Source organism: Phalacrocorax carbo, chromosome 1, assembly GCF_963921805.1.
Source record: "Phalacrocorax carbo chromosome 1, bPhaCar2.1, whole genome shotgun sequence".
NCBI classification, from domain to species: domain Eukaryota; kingdom Metazoa; phylum Chordata; class Aves; order Suliformes; family Phalacrocoracidae; genus Phalacrocorax; species Phalacrocorax carbo.
In genome coordinates, this window is record NC_087513.1 from 133,645,849 (window position 1) to 133,663,423 (window position 17,575).

General features: G+C 44.5%; 1 protein-coding gene across 1 annotated transcript; it reads left to right on the forward strand.

Moving 5' to 3' along the window:
• The first annotated feature begins 1,139 nt into the window (after window positions 1-1,139).
• Window positions 1,140-10,670, forward strand: RBBP7 (RB binding protein 7, chromatin remodeling factor). The gene is made up of 12 exons (XM_064474873.1): window positions 1,140-1,323; window positions 1,549-1,693; window positions 3,670-3,812; window positions 4,287-4,460; window positions 4,771-4,886; window positions 5,512-5,672; window positions 6,099-6,225; window positions 6,320-6,397; window positions 6,986-7,062; window positions 7,529-7,586; window positions 9,227-9,337; window positions 10,141-10,670. The coding sequence occupies exons 1-12, from the start codon at window positions 1,308-1,310 to the stop codon at window positions 10,207-10,209; spliced, it is 1,275 nt and encodes a 424-aa protein (XP_064330943.1). The 5' UTR covers window positions 1,140-1,307; the 3' UTR covers window positions 10,210-10,670.
• Window positions 10,671-17,575: the final 6,905 nt, after the last annotated feature.

Below are 17,575 nucleotides of genomic sequence, written 5' to 3' on the forward strand. Positions count from 1 at the left end.
TGCCAGGATCACTTTCGAACTGATGTTAAAGATGTGGGCTGTTCTTTCCTCTTTCAGTGGCTAAATTATGGTGATTTGTGACCGGTGGAAAGGGATATCTTGCATTTTGGACACCTCTGTAGACAAAGTAATTTGTTCTCGTTCCCCTCTCATTGACTGCGCTGCCCCTCCTTTCTGAACGCACCCTGGGCTCTGTTCACGAAAACGAATGAATGAATGAATGAAGTAATACCCCTCCTCCTCCCGTTGCCCGATTTCTTCTTCCAACGTGCAGTGACTTGACGCCCTATTCGTAAATCTACCTCAGGGCAGCAGTCACAACCGGGATGGGTTCAAGAGGAGGGCCAGAAGAACGCTTCTTTTTCCTTCACCCGCTCCTGAGTGTTTTGGGGATTATATTTAACGTCTCTAGAATTCTGATATTATTTTTTATCTTATCCCTTTGCAAGGAGGACGAGCGTAAACGATACTCGTGGCACGGCCACCTGCGTTGCGAGTGGGGAAACCCGCTATTGACCCCGCCGCGGCGTGCGTGGCTCCGTGCCGCTGGCGTGGCGGCACCAACGCCTCCAGCCCAGCTGCAAATTTCTGGCGGGCACCCCGCGCTCACCCAACCCGCACGCTCACCGCCAGCCCCGCGCCGGGGCCCGGGCGGGAGGGGCGGAGCTTGCTCCCGCTGCCGGGGGGAACGGGGGGCGGGCGGGCTGGCTGGCTCCCACGGCGCTGTCCTGCGTGGCGCCGCCTTCCCTACAGCCCCACCTGCCGGCCGCAGCGCGGCCAGCCGGGCCGGCCTGCCTTCCCCCGGCCTGCCTTCCCCCCGCCCGCCGCAAACCCCGCGCCGCTGCCACCGCCCGCCCCCCCTCCGCCCCGCTCTGGAATCCCGCGGCCGCCCCTCGGACAGGGCCCGGGCCCCGCGCACACGCGCCCCGCCTCCACCCCTCACCCCTCTCCCCTCCCCGCCGCCAGCGCTTCCAGGGGGCTCCTGCGCGGTCCCCGCCGTTCTGGGCGCTCGCGCCTCGCCACGCCCCGCCGTGCGTGGGCTCGGCGCGCGCCAGCGCCTGATTGGCCCATCTCGCTCCGGTCGCCGCGCGCGCGCGTCCCCGCGGCCTTTCCGCCCACACCATTGGCTGCCACTGTGGGCGGGCAGCGCGTGCGCGGTGGCGCCAGGCGCGGGTTGGAAGCCGGCAAGCGCGCGCGTGGCGGGGTGGCGGCACCGTTAGGGCCCTCGGGGCCCTCACCGGCCGGCCGTCCTTTCTTCCTCCCTCCCGTCCCCTTCGGCACCGTTAGCCGGCGCGCGCACGCCCAAAATGGCGAGCAAGGAAGGTAGGAACCCCCCTCCTCCCCATCCCCGGCTGGGCGGTGGGATGAGGGTACCCGTGCCCGGGGATGGGAGGGAGCGCGGGTGGCGCGGCGCGGCGCGGCGCGGAGTGGCGTGGCGTGGCTGAGGCGCTCCGGGCTTTCTCTTCAGGGAGCTTCCATGGGGTCGACCGGGGAGGTGGGGCGCGGGCAGGTGCTGGGGCCCTGATTCAGCTCTGTCCCTTCCCGCAGTGCTGGAGGACACGGTGGAGGAGCGCGTCATCAGCGAGGAGTACAAGATCTGGAAGAAAAACACCCCCTTCTTATACGATCTGGTGATGACACACGCTCTGGAGTGGCCCAGCCTCACCGTGCAGTGGTTACCCGATGTGACCAGGTGAGAGAAGGGAAAGAGGCCTGGGATCTGCCGGAAGCACAGGGCTCAGCTGCTGATTCACTTATTTGCAAAGCAGGAGCTGAGGTTGTGTGCCACTGCCTGTTCCATTTCTCTTTCTGCCTCTGTTAACCATGTTTGCTAAGTAACTTGAGGATAAAAGCCATGTAAGATGGGAATAATTTGGGTTGGACTCATCTTTGTGAGCTTGTAACACTTTATTTTGCTTACAGCTTTAAAAATCCTTTGGGTATGTAGAAGGTTTGAGGAAAAAAGTCACAAGTTGGTACTTCACAGAACTCTAGCTTAGCGTAGCAGAAGATGTTGTAAGGTGTGAGGAGAGAAACCTTTCTCAATTTATTGATACATAAAAGACCTGACACTCTTCTATAGTTAATTCTGATCAGAGAAATCTATGTACTAAATTAGCTTTTTCCTGAAGATTCTTTTTCCTTGTGTGGTACAGATTACTATTCTGTAGAAGCTATAGTGTCATTATTTTTTTTTTAAAGTCTGGACTTATTTAAGAGGATATTGTTCTAAGACTGGTGTTTCACATCCTGGTTTTGTCCCTGGCTCACCGTTGACTTCACGTATCTTAATTTTGCCATTCTTTCACCTCCTCCTGAAAGTTGTGGGGTCACTGGTTAATTTCTTAAAGAATTTTGAAGACGGGGATAGATTCTGTTCACATGCCCACTACTACAGAACTTAAATTGTTGCAGTAACCCCTCAGGGCTCCACTGAGGTGTTGTCCTAGTGGACAAGGACTGGGTCGTCATGTCATTGTAAACTGGATACAGTAAGGTTTTAAAACATTCTGTGTGTAAAGTTAATGCAATAATCAGAGGATAGTGTCTTTCCTTTTTAAAATTCCACCTTACGTATGTGATGTTATACTTGGTGGTTAGGTGAGCATTTAATTTTATATACCAGAATGGGGAAGAAGTTGACAGATGTGAGCTAACTAGTCATGGCATGGAGAAAATGAAGTGGGGGTTTGAGGGTTTGGAGCCCTTGTGAGGAACACTTCTGCTTACCTCATATTTTGCAGATTGACTTAATATTCAGTTTAAAACCTGGTATTTCCAATTATCCAGTGTCAAAATATATAAGCCATTTAAGACAAGGACTGTCTCTTTGTATGGCACCTGACATGATGGGACACCTGTTCCTGATACAAGTAAGTGCGTGTGCATTGTGGGTTTTTTTTTGTTTTGTTTTGTTTTGTTTCGTACTTTCCCCCTCAAGATGTATGATGATGCCATGGAAGTGGTGTAGCAATACCTACGGTGGGTTATGATTGCCCGAGTGATTCCTGTTTTCTTGGATTCAGACAGCATAATTAGTTTGTTGCTTTCAAGAATGCAGAAGTTGCTTGGTTTTGACTGTTCACATTTTTCCTTTCAGAGGTAAATGTCATGGTCCATCCAGCCTTTCACTTACTAATAAATGCTGCATTTAACCACCAGAAGAGAAATGTAATTCTAGCTAGGATTTGTGCAGTGTTTAAAAATGAGCTTCTGAAATAAAATAAAAACTGGTAAAAGCTTCTAAGAGAAGCAGTTGAAATAAGTTGCCACTTGTCCTCAGTATTTGTGTTTTATAGAAGGCAGTATTGATTGTTTGCTAAATCAATACTGTGCGACTGCTAGGGAAATCAAAGACAGAAGTAGGTAATAGTGTCCCCTATAACTACTGTGCAAATTGTAATTGTCCCTTTCAGGCCATAGTGGCAATGTTTACTGACTTGTATTGCCACTTCAGCCTTGCTGGTTGTATCTTTTGGCTTGCTTATGCCAGAGTCTAGTTCACCTAATTGCACAAGCCTCCTGTGACAAAGGAAAGGATCTCTTATGTGAGTCTCTCTTTTTCTAGCTCCCTGAAGAAGTTTGGATCTTGAGCGTTATTGCTGCTAGCTATCAAACTTCTGGAGCTGAGCACATAATTCTATTCCATGTGTTTCTTATTCTAAACAGGCCAGAAGGAAAGGATTATGCTCTGCACTGGCTGGTTTTGGGAACACACACGTCCGATGAACAGAACCACCTGGTTGTTGCAAGAGTCCAGATTCCCAATGATGACCAGTTTGATGCTTCGCAATATGACAGCGAGAAAGGAGGTGAAGTGGGCATGCATGCGTTCTTAGATTATGTTTCAGCAGTATTCAGTACTAAGTATTCTGTCTAATGGTATTCTAACTTCCTGTTAAATACTAAAGCTGAGGTATACTTATCAGTTCATGCTAATTCTAGTTCGTTAATTGTGACTAAAAAGCTGAAACTTCTTCTTTCAGAAGAAATTGGGTAACATTATGATATACAGTCCCTACTAGCATTTCTAGTTGTGGTGAAAACTGAGACACATCTGCCTCAAATAGAGACTAAAGCTCTGAAAGAGCTTGTATCATAGAGGATTCAAAACATCTAAAGTGTTAGTGGTGTTGTGTCACACGGTGCTAGTCTTTCGTAGGCTTTATTGTATTGCAACAAGATGCTTACCACTGTTTCTTGGAGCGGGGGAGATGGAATGAAATGCTGTTTCACCTGTTTACAATAGCTGATGTGACAGACTGACCCTTTTCTGACAAACGTAGAGTTTGGTGGCTTTGGATCTGTGAGTGGAAAAATCGAAACGGAGATTAAAATTAACCACGAAGGTGAAGTAAACCGTGCTCGTTACATGCCGCAGAATCCCTGCATCATTGCTACAAAAACGCCGTCTGCTGATGTGTTGGTATTTGACTACACTAAACATCCTTCAAAACCAGGTGGGTCAGACTCCTTGAAGTTAAGCAAAATCCCTCTTGTCATTGACGGGTAGACTTAGATTTAACTGTAATTGGGAGGAGAGGTGATGGGCTCTGGAACCCGAATAAGAAGGCCCATATCTTTGGTGACTTTTGACTGCCTGGTTACGCTCAATGTCTTGAGAGAATCTTGATAGGAGCAGCACTCTCCTAAGAGGCTGATGTATAAAATACAATTTTTTGCAAAGGAAACAAAGTTTTTAGGTGATAATGATGCTCTTATGGATTGATGTGCAAGGTGAAGCTAAATGGAAGGAATTTTCTCTTTCAGACCCAAGTGGAGAGTGTAATCCTGACCTTAGATTAAGAGGACACCAGAAGGAAGGCTATGGCTTATCATGGAACTCAAATTTGAGTGGACATCTTCTCAGTGCATCAGACGATCATGTAAAAACCACATCTTTTCTCCTATTTAAAAACAAACAAAAAACCCCAAAATAAAAACCCAAACCACAAGCAACCCCTCTTAGTTTATGCTGTAATAGATAATCAGAGAAAAACTGGGTTAGTGTAGCTGTATATTGTTATGTGGGGAAGCTGTCGCATACTGTAATTATATTTCTAAAGGCTGTCAGTTGACTTTAGGCTGTAATCAACAATCAGTTCTTTGTAATGTTCTTGGTGAAGTAAGAACAGAATGTTTTTATAGTTGTCTGCTGGAAGAAATTATTGTGTAACAACCCTCTAAACTGACTGGGGTCTGAGACCGTAAATTAGTAAGACTCTCAAAGGTCACTTGAACTAATTAGCTTATAAATGTCTTTGGCCTTTAAAAGTGTGAATTGCTGTTGTGACCTTATAAATAATCCTCAGGCCTTGAATTTGCAGAAAACTGATTGATAGCTTAGCTCACTTCTCACTTACAACATATCAAGTGTTCGTTTTCAAAAACAAAGACCTGTTTCAGGAGTGTTATATCTGTTCATGTGTAGAATGTGGTAATTTGTTTATTTATTTGAAATATAATACAGTCAGAGTCCACGTAACACTAGAATGTGACTCATCTTTACAGACTGTGTGTTTATGGGATGTAAGTGCTGGACCAAAAGAAGGCAGAATTGTGGATGCAAAAGCAATCTTCACTGGGCACTCTGCAGTGGTAGAAGATGTGGCTTGGCATCTGCTCCATGAATCTCTGTTTGGATCTGTGGCGGATGATCAGAAGCTTATGATGTAAGTTGGGGTTAAGCAGTTTCTGGATAGTTCCTGCTGTGTGCTGTCAGTGGACCAGTCCAGAGCACTTGGATAAAAAAAAAAATCTGAATTTTGGAGTGATCTTGTGTAGCTTTCAGTGCAATCAACTATAGTAATGCCGCAGAATCACTGAAATCTGTGTGTCGCTTCATGCGTTCACATAATTTGAAAATAAGGTGTAGTTAATATGTATGTCAGCTTCCTGGTGCAAACCGCGCATGTGTGACAGACAGAAAATGTCGAAAGGTTATGGAATAAAACCTGTAGCTTCAGACTTAAGTTTAGTAATAACCTAGTCTCTTAAACTAATACGTAGTGTAGAACCTCATATGGAAACCTATGTTTGTTCACTCTTGCTCTCTCTTCCCTGCCCCTCACCCTCCCCCAAACCCTTCATTGCAACAGTTGGGACACAAGATCTAATACGACGTCCAAGCCAAGCCATTCTGTAGATGCTCATACAGCCGAGGTCAACTGTCTGTCATTCAATCCCTACAGCGAGTTCATTCTAGCAACTGGTTCTGCTGACAAGGTTTTTTACTTGTGTATACTTTAAAATCATAAGTATTCTAGATTATAGTTCTGTAGCTGTTATAGTAAAAACAACTTCTTGTTGCTTCTCCCAGACGGTTGCTCTATGGGATCTTCGAAACTTAAAATTGAAACTCCATTCTTTTGAGTCTCATAAAGATGAAATTTTTCAGGTGGGTAAACTTCTCTCACAACCTGTATTAAAAAGCTAGAAGAGTAATGACTTGGACAAGAACATGTAGGTTTTCGTAGGGTGACCAACCACAATAAATAACTCTGTTGATGAACCAAAATTCACTATTTAATGTTCAACTACAAACAGTACCACACAGTTTCTTTCTGCCTTTCCCCCACTTGACTCTGAAGCAAGTATTCAACAACTTACTGCTAAAAAGATATCGGGACTTTGCAAGTACCTTCAGTACGGGTAGAGCGTTTCTCTAAAACATCCTGCTGTAGGGAGGACTTGGGTTCCAATCTAATATTGTGAACTCTGCCTACTTAGTATGTGCAAGTGACTGAATTTTAGACAGATTTCATGATACGGTAAATCTGTGAGAGTGAAATAATGTTGGCTGTTCAATTTGAGGAATTTTAAGACTTTAAAGCACTCTTCTTGAGCTACAAGGTATCCTTTGTGCCAGAAGAAACTGACTTATTGAGCATGTTGTTGAAAACTAAAGCCAGGTACAGGAGATGGTTGTTCAGGGTATGTTTTAGGAATCAGTAACTGCTCCGGTCAAGTTGTTTTCTTTCAATAGGTTCACTGGTCTCCTCACAATGAAACAATTCTTGCTTCAAGCGGTACTGATCGTCGGCTTAACGTATGGGATCTAAGGTGAAGAGCAATTCCCTTCTTTTAGTATATATGAACAGATGACAAGGTATTTCTGCAGCTTTTTTTTTTTTTTTTTTTTTTTTTAATTTGGAGATTTGATTTGTGCTGTCCTCTAGCCTGCCTTGCTTGCTTAACTCAGACCTGGTCTTCTGGGTATACAGTAGAAGCAGCACAGTACTTCTAATGTTACTTCTCTGTGAGGGTTTCTTGCTGATACAATTGTTTTCTGTTGTCTTTAGTAATAAGTGATTTCTGCCTCCTTGTGCTTCACAAGTTACATTTCGTTTCAGTAGTGATAACGCCAAACAGTTGATGTTTTGTACCTAAGGGTTATAGTTACTTGACAGTGAGAAAAAACAATAACAAAAGCTAATGCTGGAAACAAAGGCCAGGAACTGTTAAGTTAAGCTGAGATAGGATGCAATTTTCATTATTAATAAAAAGTGTATATACTACTTTCTTACAGCAAAATTGGAGAAGAGCAGTCTGCAGAGGATGCAGAAGACGGGCCTCCTGAGCTCCTGGTATGCTTTTGCTCAGCTTTCAGTCTGCTGACACGCCATATGGCAGCATGGTGCCTTATGACAGCGCTGTTAAAACGACAGCAGTTCATAAATCTTTTCACCTCCCCGGTTTTCACAAATCACAGAATGGTAGCGGTTGGAAGGGACCTGTGGAGATCATCTTGTCCAACCCCCCTGCTTGAGCAGGCACACCTAGAGCAGGGGGCACAGGACCGCATCCAGGGGGGGTTTTAAATGTCTCCAGGGAGGAAGACTCCACAGCCTCCCTGGGCAGCCTGTGCCACTGCACTGGCACCCTCACAGGGAAGAAGTTTTTTCTCACATTCAGGTGGAACTTCCTGTGTTCCAGCTTGTGCCCATCGCCCCTTGTCCTGTCTTTGGGCACCATTGAAAAGAGCCTAGTCCCATCGTCCTGACACCCACCCTTTAGATATTTATAGGTATTGATGAAATCCCCCCTCAGTCTTCTCTTCTCCAGGCTGAACAAGCCCAAGTCTCTCAGCCTTTCCTCAGATGGGAGATGCTCCAGTCCCCTGATCATCTTGGTAGCTCTTCGCTGCACTTGCTCAAGCAGTTCCACATCCTTCTTAAACTGGGAATCCCAAAACTGGACACGGTACTCCAAATGTGATCTCACTAGGGCAGAGTAGCGGGGGAGGATAACCTCCCTCGACCTGCTGGCCACACTCCTTTTAATGCAGCCCAGGATACCATTGGCCTTCTTGGCCACAAGGGCACATCGCTGGCTCAGGGTCAGCCAGCTGCCCACCAGCACTCCCAGGTCCTTCTCCACAGAGCTGCTTTCCAGTAGTTCAGCCCCCAGCCTGTACTGGTGCCTGGGGTTGTTTCTCCCCAGGGGCAGGGCCTTGCACTTGCTCTTGTTGAATTTCATGAGGTTCCCCTCGGCCCAGCTCTCCAGCCTGTCCAGGTCATCAATCCGTTGCTCTAACTTGCAGTAGGCTTCCTCTGTTCAATCCTGAGGCAGTGATTTAAAAATTTTTTTTTCCTCCCCCAAAGCTGTGCTAGACACGATTGGCACATCTTTCTTTGTTGTTGGACGTAGTTATGGTTCGGCCATGTTCTTGTCAGTGCTCTCTTCTAAGTAAATGCATGTAAAGCTAAGGCCTCAAATTCTTTATCTTGCATTAGGCCAGTTAGGTCCCATATAGCTGACGGGACTGGTGGTGAGTACAAAGGCTTATGTTTTGCTTTTCTTCCTTAGGAAACAATTAAAAATGCTTGTAGTTTGGTTTCCCCGTTTCCTGTGTAACTGTGTAAGCACTCATAATTAGATGAGGTAACGGGTATAAAATATGGCTGTATACCACAGCTCAACCTTGTGTGAAGTAGCACTGCTTTGAGGATGTCAGTCAGTTGTTGCTGTAACAATATGAACTGTCGGTTTAAATGCTGTCTCAGCAATTGCATCTCTGTCTGTAAGCCATGAATTGGAACGCACTGTCTCACACACGCCTTCTTTACGCCTGTATTGTGAATCTCTAGTAGCAAGTTCTTTTCCTTCGTGTAGCCATCAGCATGATGAATTCAACTTCTGAATCTTGGGTTTTAACAGATTTCTCTCTAGAGATGAAATGGCTGACTGAAGCTTGTGTTTTTGTTTGGTTGTTTTTTTTTAACAGTTTATTCATGGAGGACACACTGCCAAAATTTCAGACTTCAGTTGGAATCCTAATGAGCCCTGGGTAATCTGTTCTGTATCGGAGGACAACATAATGCAGATATGGCAAATGGTGAGTGTCACAACAGCTCGTGAGTTGCGCTCAAGCTTGTTGCATAAATGAAACCGAAAGGGCTGCTTGTTCTTAGGGCAGCTTGTGCCTTCGATGACTGAAAGTAGTCTGTCCCCTGTACTTCCTACACTGTTTGATGGGAGAGTAAGGCTTTCAACAGAAAGTGAAGACTAAAACAACTTGAATAAATGCAATTGCTAGCTAATTCTTGACTCCGAGGCTTGGGTACTAGTTAAGAATAAATGCGGCAGTTGTGAACTTACATCCAATACTAGCCAAGACTCGCTCTTCCCCTCTGCTGCTGCCTGTTGACTGTGAAGCCAGATGCCTTTTAACTCTCCAGTTAGTTCAAATTATTTTACGTTACAGGAATTTGACCAGTTACCTTACAAATGTGGAATAAAGTCACTTGGGAATAATTTAAGTTAAAGAAATGTAACAGACTTAAAAGTGCATCACGGGTCAGGCTTTTGGGTTTTTTATACCTGTTCTTGTTGTGCATGTTCGGACTGAGGTTGAAGTAAGTCCAAATAAAATGTTTATGGTAAAGCTAATGGTTAAATGGCTAATCCTTACACTGCTGGAATAAATCAATGCGAGGAGACAGGTGCTGAGGCCTAGCCACCGTGTGCGCATTGCTAAATTTGGCTGCCCTTTAAGAGCAGGCAGGGAGAAGGTCCCTTTAAGGAGGGGATGATGTCCATGCCTTCTTGGTGTTACGATGCTTTTTATGTATAAAGCGTAGAAGATTGTTAAAAACCATTCATGTCTGCCACTTGTAATGTAATATTTTGTGTCTTTAGGCAGAAAACATTTACAATGACGAAGAACCAGATATAGCAGCAGCCGAACTGGAGGGTCAAGGAACATAACTTCTCTTCCTTGAGGAAATACTGGGTGTGACATAGTAATATAATTTGACTACTGTATACATTTAAAAAAAGAAAGCCCCTAAAACCAAAACAAACCAGAAAACCCCCCAAAACCAAGCACTGGGCAGAAGCGTTACACCAAAATGAGAATATTCTTAACTGGGCACAAAAAGCTTGTGTAGTCAAGTGGCCGTGGGATACCTGGGGTTCTTTGGGCACTTTGTGCCATTATATGCTGTACAGCAGTTAGCTTGTAGAGAAAATAAGAATGACGTAATACCTATGTCTATATTTTTAAACAAACTTAGTGAGTTCCTGTAAATAAAAGTCAAATCCTCATTCTTCCCACACAGGAAGTGCACCCCAAAAAAAATTTTTTTTATTAATATGTAAGAACAGCTTTTCACTTTTACACAACACTTTTGGATTGGCTTTGCATAAATAAAATTTATTAAATAAAACATTCAACGTGTTTGATGTCTGTTGACATAGGGTGAATGCCTTCTTGCCTGAATAGAATTTAATTTCTGCATGGTAATAAAGACACGTAGTTCTTAGTTTATAACTTAGCCTGCAGTTAAAGGTCTGCAGAGGTGAAAGTTGCCTCGATGCGAAAATCTTGGAATAGAGAACTTGGATCCTTCACAAACAGAATGGGCATAGAAGGGGCTTTGGGGAATACTCGGGGGTGGCCACAGAGACTCCTGTAAAGCTCACGTATAAATTGTGAGCAGACTCAAGTAAGTAACTGTTGAGTTGGGTTTCGGGTTTGGGTGGGCTTTTTCGGTTTGGTTGCTTTGGGTTGGTTTGTTTGTTTGTTTGTTTTGTTTTTTGGTGTGTTTTTTTTTTTTTAATGGTGGTAGTGGCACTGTCCTTTAACATAAATTTTCTTGCCTTGGACGCTAAGATGGCAATGCACGCTCAGTGAATTGGTAGTACCTGTGTTTAGTTAGAGCCCTCCTGTAGCTTTTTTTTAATTAAAATTGTGTCTAAAATACATTAATATCTGAACAAAATACAAGACAAATGCAGTTTGCCTGTAAACCTCTGTCTGACTGAAAAGCTGGAGAATTTGGACCATGTAGAAGTAGAATATCCCTGTATTTGTCATGGTTTTACAGGCAAGTTATGGATCACCCCGGGAGCTGTCAGGCAGAGAAACCTAAGGTGGTGTCTAACTTGAGTTTAAATTAAAACTTTGAGTTACTTAAGACAGGCCTCAATTAAATTAATTGTTGCCTGTCCTGATCTTTCTGCTCAGACTGAAAAAAAGAAATAGAAGACTTTAGTGACTGATATTGATTTTTGATGTTGAAAAATGTTACTTCCCTCGATGCGTAATCTTGCTCTTGTCTTCACTTGAGTTTTATCAAGTTAGCAGGCCGCTGGGCTCAGGCTGCACATCCTGAGGTACCTGTGTGGGCTCTGACTGGGGTGGAGCTGGCATCAGGCCAAGAAGCAGATGTGGTGCTGGGGTTTGGACCTGGGGCTAGAAGGGTGTTGGCAGCACACCCGTGTTACGCCTACTGTCAGGCGGTGCTTGCACGCCACGAGGCGGGGAGGGGACACAGCTGGGACAGCTGACCCGGACTGACCGAAAGGGAATATTCCTCACCATACATCACGCTCAGCAATAAAAATGAGGTAGAGGAAGAAGGGGGCAAGTGGTTTCACTTTTTTTCCCCTTTTTTCCCCTCCTCTCACCCATGTATTAAACTCTGTCATCTCTGCCCACAATGTTTTCTTCCTATTCTCTCCCCTGCCTTGCTGTGGGGAGGTGTTAGCGAGCAGCTGTGTGGGTGTTCAGCTGCTGGCCAGGGTGAAGCCACCACTCTACCATTCCTGAATGGAAAACTGCTATTTGAGGTAAATACTTCCATTTTTTAGGGGTGAGAGTTGAATGAATAAGAGTTTTGATTTAGTTCCTTCCATGTTTTCTGTGAGAGTTCAGTAGGCTGGATGCTCCATAGGCCTAGCAGACCTGCTAGGTTCTTAAGAGCGTCGATACTTGGGAGCAGAGTGGGAACAAAGATAAGATGGTTTTGACAAGGGAGCTAATTGGCTTTCATGAAACTAGTACCACGTACGTACTAGCACTGTAGTATTGATGTAACGTTTTGCCAAAGCCAGCCCTTTGCAGGACAGAGGTGGCTGGAACTTGCCTCTAGTCATCTGTGGCTCAGCATTTTGTTCCTCATGAAGGTGCCCACGTGTGTGTCGCCGAGAGGAGCAGCTTCCTTCCAGCGTGCCCCCACTGGTCATTGCCTGCAGCAGATGATCCCTGTCCATGCTGGTGCTGTGAGGGAATGGCGATGAAGCCGTGGAGCAACGGCATTGCTAACCCTCCTGTGTGGCTAACAGTCATTCAGTTAAAAGAGTCAACATCTGTTGACGAAGTCTTGGTACATGTAAGCAGGCCAGCAGTTTTCTCTTGCTCACCTTACAGCATGGGCCTCACAACGATATCTGAGGGGAACTCTAGATGCTCTGGATACTGATTTAATTTGCAAATGGCAGCAAATGATAAGCACTGAACATGCTGAACTTGGGGATGGTTTTTGGTCAGGTCCTACTTCCTTTTGACATCTGTTTGACATACACAGCTCTTGAAAAGTAGGCAACCAAGAGGTTGATGGCCTGACTGGTTGTTACTGGGAAAATAAAAGTGCTTCCCAGAGAGCACGGTGGTGGCTCTTCCTGGCACAGATACAGCTGTGGGCTGCTGCGTGACCCCTTCTGCTGCTGGTGCTCTTCAGCACTTGCTTTGAGGAGACTACTGGCTGCTTTGCAGCAGTGTGTCCAGTGCAGGTTGTTCCTGTAATTAGTGATTTCAGTTTTGTGCATCTGTTATGGTTGGGTTGTTTATGCTTAAGTCTTCTTACTGCCTCTCTAACTAGATAGAGTGGGAATGAGGGGTGAGCTACCAATTGCAGTGCTATTCTCATTGCTCTTCTTATGCTGCTTGTTTTTAATCCCTGCCTCCTGTTAGAAGGACCTGCCCCCTCCCTGTGTTGTAGGCAATCATCATCATGCCTACATGGGTCATCATGCATAGACATGTCTCCTTCTGCACCTTTTCCCAGAATGGTTCCCCTAAAAGCCATGCAGGAAGGTGCAAAAGACTTGACTATTCCTGTGCAAGGCAGAGACGCTGGCAGCATTTAGCAGGTAGGCAGCAGCTGGAGAGGATGTGCTGAACAGCATGAAAGGTCAAAGCTGCTGAAGGACAGCTAGGCTGCTACCCAATCAACGATGTTTTGGTCTAGCTGGTGTTTGTGGGTGTAAAAAACCACTAATTCCATGTCCAGGAAGCGGGGATGAATGGGTTCTCTTCAGTATGGTGTTGGTTTGACTAACAGATACGCAGTGCAGGGGGAGGTCTGCTGCTGACAGGAGTGATCTGGCCTGAGACAGCCAAAGCAGATGCTGTGCTAGCAGTTTCTGCCCCGGCTATCCAACTTGCTAACCAGCTCCAGAAACATCTCAGGCCCCCTTAGGAAGCTGGAAGCTGGTGAAAGACTGACTGGTTCTGTAGCTTTTGCTTCAGCTTCTCTGAATTCATTCTTGGTGGAAACAGGGTCTCCTGCAGAAGGCAGAACACCTGCCAAAGCAGTCCTGTGTTGGCAAGACCCAGACAGAGTGCCACTCATTCACTCATAAAATCCTAAAGCCATTCATGTTTGGTAATGACCTTGTCTTACATTCAAGTTAAATTCTTGAAAAGCAAGCCTATCTTATTAGCAGGATACCATCAAGAGACATTTTGGCGCCAATACAGACCCCCTTACCTGTAAGAAAAAAATCCCAATAAGTGGTTGTCAATGATGTTCCCGATTTCCTTTACTGAAATTCCAGGAGCTCCACCTGGAGCTCTGAGAGTCACTCACTGGTAGCTACTTTCAATGTCTCACAGCGCCCTGCTGCTTCCCTGTAGACCACCAAAGAGGCAGCTGGCTGGGGCTCAGGGATGCGCTCAGTACCCACCCTTGTACAGCCAAAAGGCAGCAGGATGGGATCATTTTTTATGGAACAAAAGGAGAGAATAATGTAATTATCTTCAATATAGTTGTAGTTCAAAGTGCTGCAGTAACTACATCCTCTGTACTGATTTCTGTTCCCCAGGTCTGAATTGTCTTTTACAATACACGTGTACACACCCTACTTCCTTCAGTAGTGGCAGCCTTGCACAAGCCTTATAGAGGTAGCTTGGTCCCGCAGGCAGGTCACAGGGCCAGTACTTAATTTAAGAGTTAGCCTACGTCTTGTTGGCTTAAACCTTTTTGTTACTGAGTGAGAACGTGCTGCTGAACCCATTATGGTTTTTACTTTGCAAGTCCTATACATTTTTTTTTATTGCCCAAGTAGAATGTTTGTGAAACATTGGAAGGTCATAATTTTTAAGCTGCTTTCTCTGTGGAGTGCCTTAATATTTTGATTTTAAAAACTGGTTACCTCCATAGTAAGTAGATAATGCTTATTAACAGCAGTTAGTAGTAAAAATAATGGAATTTGAAGTTAAAAAAGAGTCATCAAATAGTCAACCTGAACAATGGCTACAGCAAGATGTTTTTTATTTATTGCATTAAACAACAGTTATTTTGGGTGTACTGACAAAGCATATTCCATTCAGTAAGTTACTCCTGCAGATTGGCACATGCTGGGGAGAAGGAAAACCGGCACCGTTTTCCTCCCCTGGCCTGCCTTTACACAGTTCTCTTGAAAAGAGTTGAGACCTACTCTTTTTGTGTTAGTTATTTCCAGAACTGCAGGCATTAACAAAAACTACAGGAGGTAATTTAAAGTGAAAAAAAATGCCAATTTAGGGTGACTTCCTCATTTGTTCTCAACACCTATATATTCCATGCAGTTTTTCAGCATAAAGGGTATCTTCCTTCTGAAGTTTTTCAGCCTGTACCAAGGAACTCCACATTCTTTCACCTTCTAAAAACACAGGTCCGTTGAAATAAAACAGCGTGTTTTCAATGTAGTTTATAGTTTCACTGTCATTCATGTTTTATTTCAGTACAAAAGTGAAAGATAAAATTTTCAGCCATGCTGTCTCATCAGACCACTTGAGCACTTCAGAAGAGAGGCCGGTACTGGAGAGCAGCACTCTTGCTCACTTCCAGCCCCGCAGTGTAGTGATGGTTCATCACTGATAAGGCCAACACACATTACTGGGGCCTATCATAAGTTTTTGTTCCCACTGTTTTCTTCTCTAAGAACCTGATGGTTTGCATCACCAACTCTGAATGTAAACTTGTAAACCAAAAATATCTCCGTGAGGAGTTGCAAGTGGTTGAGAGTAACTGATATTGAAATATTTTAGAAGACCAACAGCTACCCAACAGCAAAACTGACAGAGTGCATAACCATCCTGCATTTTGCTTCAGTAAGACAAAACACAGTTGCAGGGGTTTTTCTTTACTGTGTATGAACAACTGTGTTGCTTTAATTGTAACACGCAAAACCCTTAAGCGTCAACTGTTTGTTTCATACCAGGCCATTTTTGATACATAGCCAGGTGGTTTATACCCTTACCCACACTGTACTTTATCATTATTGGTGTGCAGACTGTACCTTTTCACCTCAGTACTGAAATAGCAGAACAAAGCATGCTTATTAGCAGTGTAAACTCTTTGCAGAGAAGTGCTCCTAGTTTGACCTTATGCTTCGCAGCCAATAGAAAGTCCAGTGTGGCAGCTTCTCTTCAGTCTCTCAACGTCAGCTTCTGTCCCGTGAATTGGTACTGCAGACAAATGACTTGCAAACCCAAGTTATGCACGGCCAAACACAGGTAACAAACAGTAGCCTGGTGTTCGAGAGTTGGGTAAGTACTCTTCCCCTTTAAAGGGCAACAATCCTCTGCTTTAAACACCAAGCCTGCATAAAACCCACATCCCTGAGAAAAGGGTTACACACAGAGTCAGTAAGGAACCTTCTGGCAGGAAACAGCAGCAGCGCAGTCAAAGCCAGCAAAAGTTCTGCTGAGCAGGCAATATGACAAAGATCGAACGTTTTTATATGAATACTGGTGGTGTTTTCCCAAAAAGCAGGTTCATTCACCTGGTGTGCAAAACACCAAACTACACACAGAGCAGAGGTATTTTCCTCATTCCATTTTTGCGCAAAGATGGGTGCTGGGGGTAACTCCACAAAGCTAGCACACTGCACCGAGAAACTACACGGTATTTATAGCTAAATGTGTCAACCACAGTTAATATTCACTCCCCCAGCTAGTGATTGGTTAGTTTCTCATTTCGCCTTATAAGCACAGCTCCCTTTAAATTTTCCACACGTGCTTAGACAATAAGGGGCTTATTTGAGTAGGGGGTTTTCTGGCCTATGAATGTGATTTTTAGTATTATAATGAGGATGATTCACCTAAGAACTAAAACTAAGTGCCCTTTTATCAACATGCCAGTTAGTTGTCGTCCTTGACTATATACTTTATCACCAAGCTGAGGCATGATGTTCCCTTTTATCAGTCTCAGTTCTTTTTCAAGGATAGGAAAATGTTTGTTTTACAACTCTCTCTCTGTTCCCTCCTCTTGCTGCCAAATTGTTTTGCCAGGCTCACACGGTTCATTGAAATCGCTTAGCGGAAAAATCCATTTTCTTCAGGATATCAGTGTTGGGGGGAAAAAAACCAAACCAAACCACCCCTACAAGCTACATGGATTAAATACCAGTACCACATCATGGACCTGCCAGAACTGAGGTAGTTATTGTGACTTTTAACACCGGAACATAAATTCTGAGGAAGTGATGGTGAACCGCAGCAGCATGGAATGCTAGTACCTGGCTGCAGTTAGAATAAAGTTAAAATTGAGAGACACGAATTTGTTTCCTCAGCTTGAGGAAGTATCATGAGATGTAACAGGGTATTTAAGCTTTTAGATACTGTAAGCAATTACTTCCTTGAAGTAGAGCTTTAGCAGCAGTGTTCTTGGCATAGTCTTGAATTAAGCACAAGGCCTGCTTAAGACTCAGCTGTCACACTCCATGAGGTAGGTGCATCCCAGACCATTGGTTGAGCACGAAATCCAAAATAATATTCAACCTGAAACAAAGAAGGTAAGTTTATTTTAATTTCCTTTTGAAGCCTTTGCAGGCAGCACAGTATTCTTACATTACTTAAAAGTTCAGGCTAGATGGGTGCCAGTCATCACGATCAGTAAAAGCTAGCATAGCTACACGACACCAAGTGAGGCTGTTATAAGAAAATACATCCATCTTTGAATATGATATGTCTAAAACAGAGGAAGAGGTGGATAACGGGCAATTTAAATGTAAAAAAAAAAAATGTTCTGAAAGGACCAAAAAAAAGTACCTGTGAGGAATAACTTAAAGGCCTAAAAGGAAG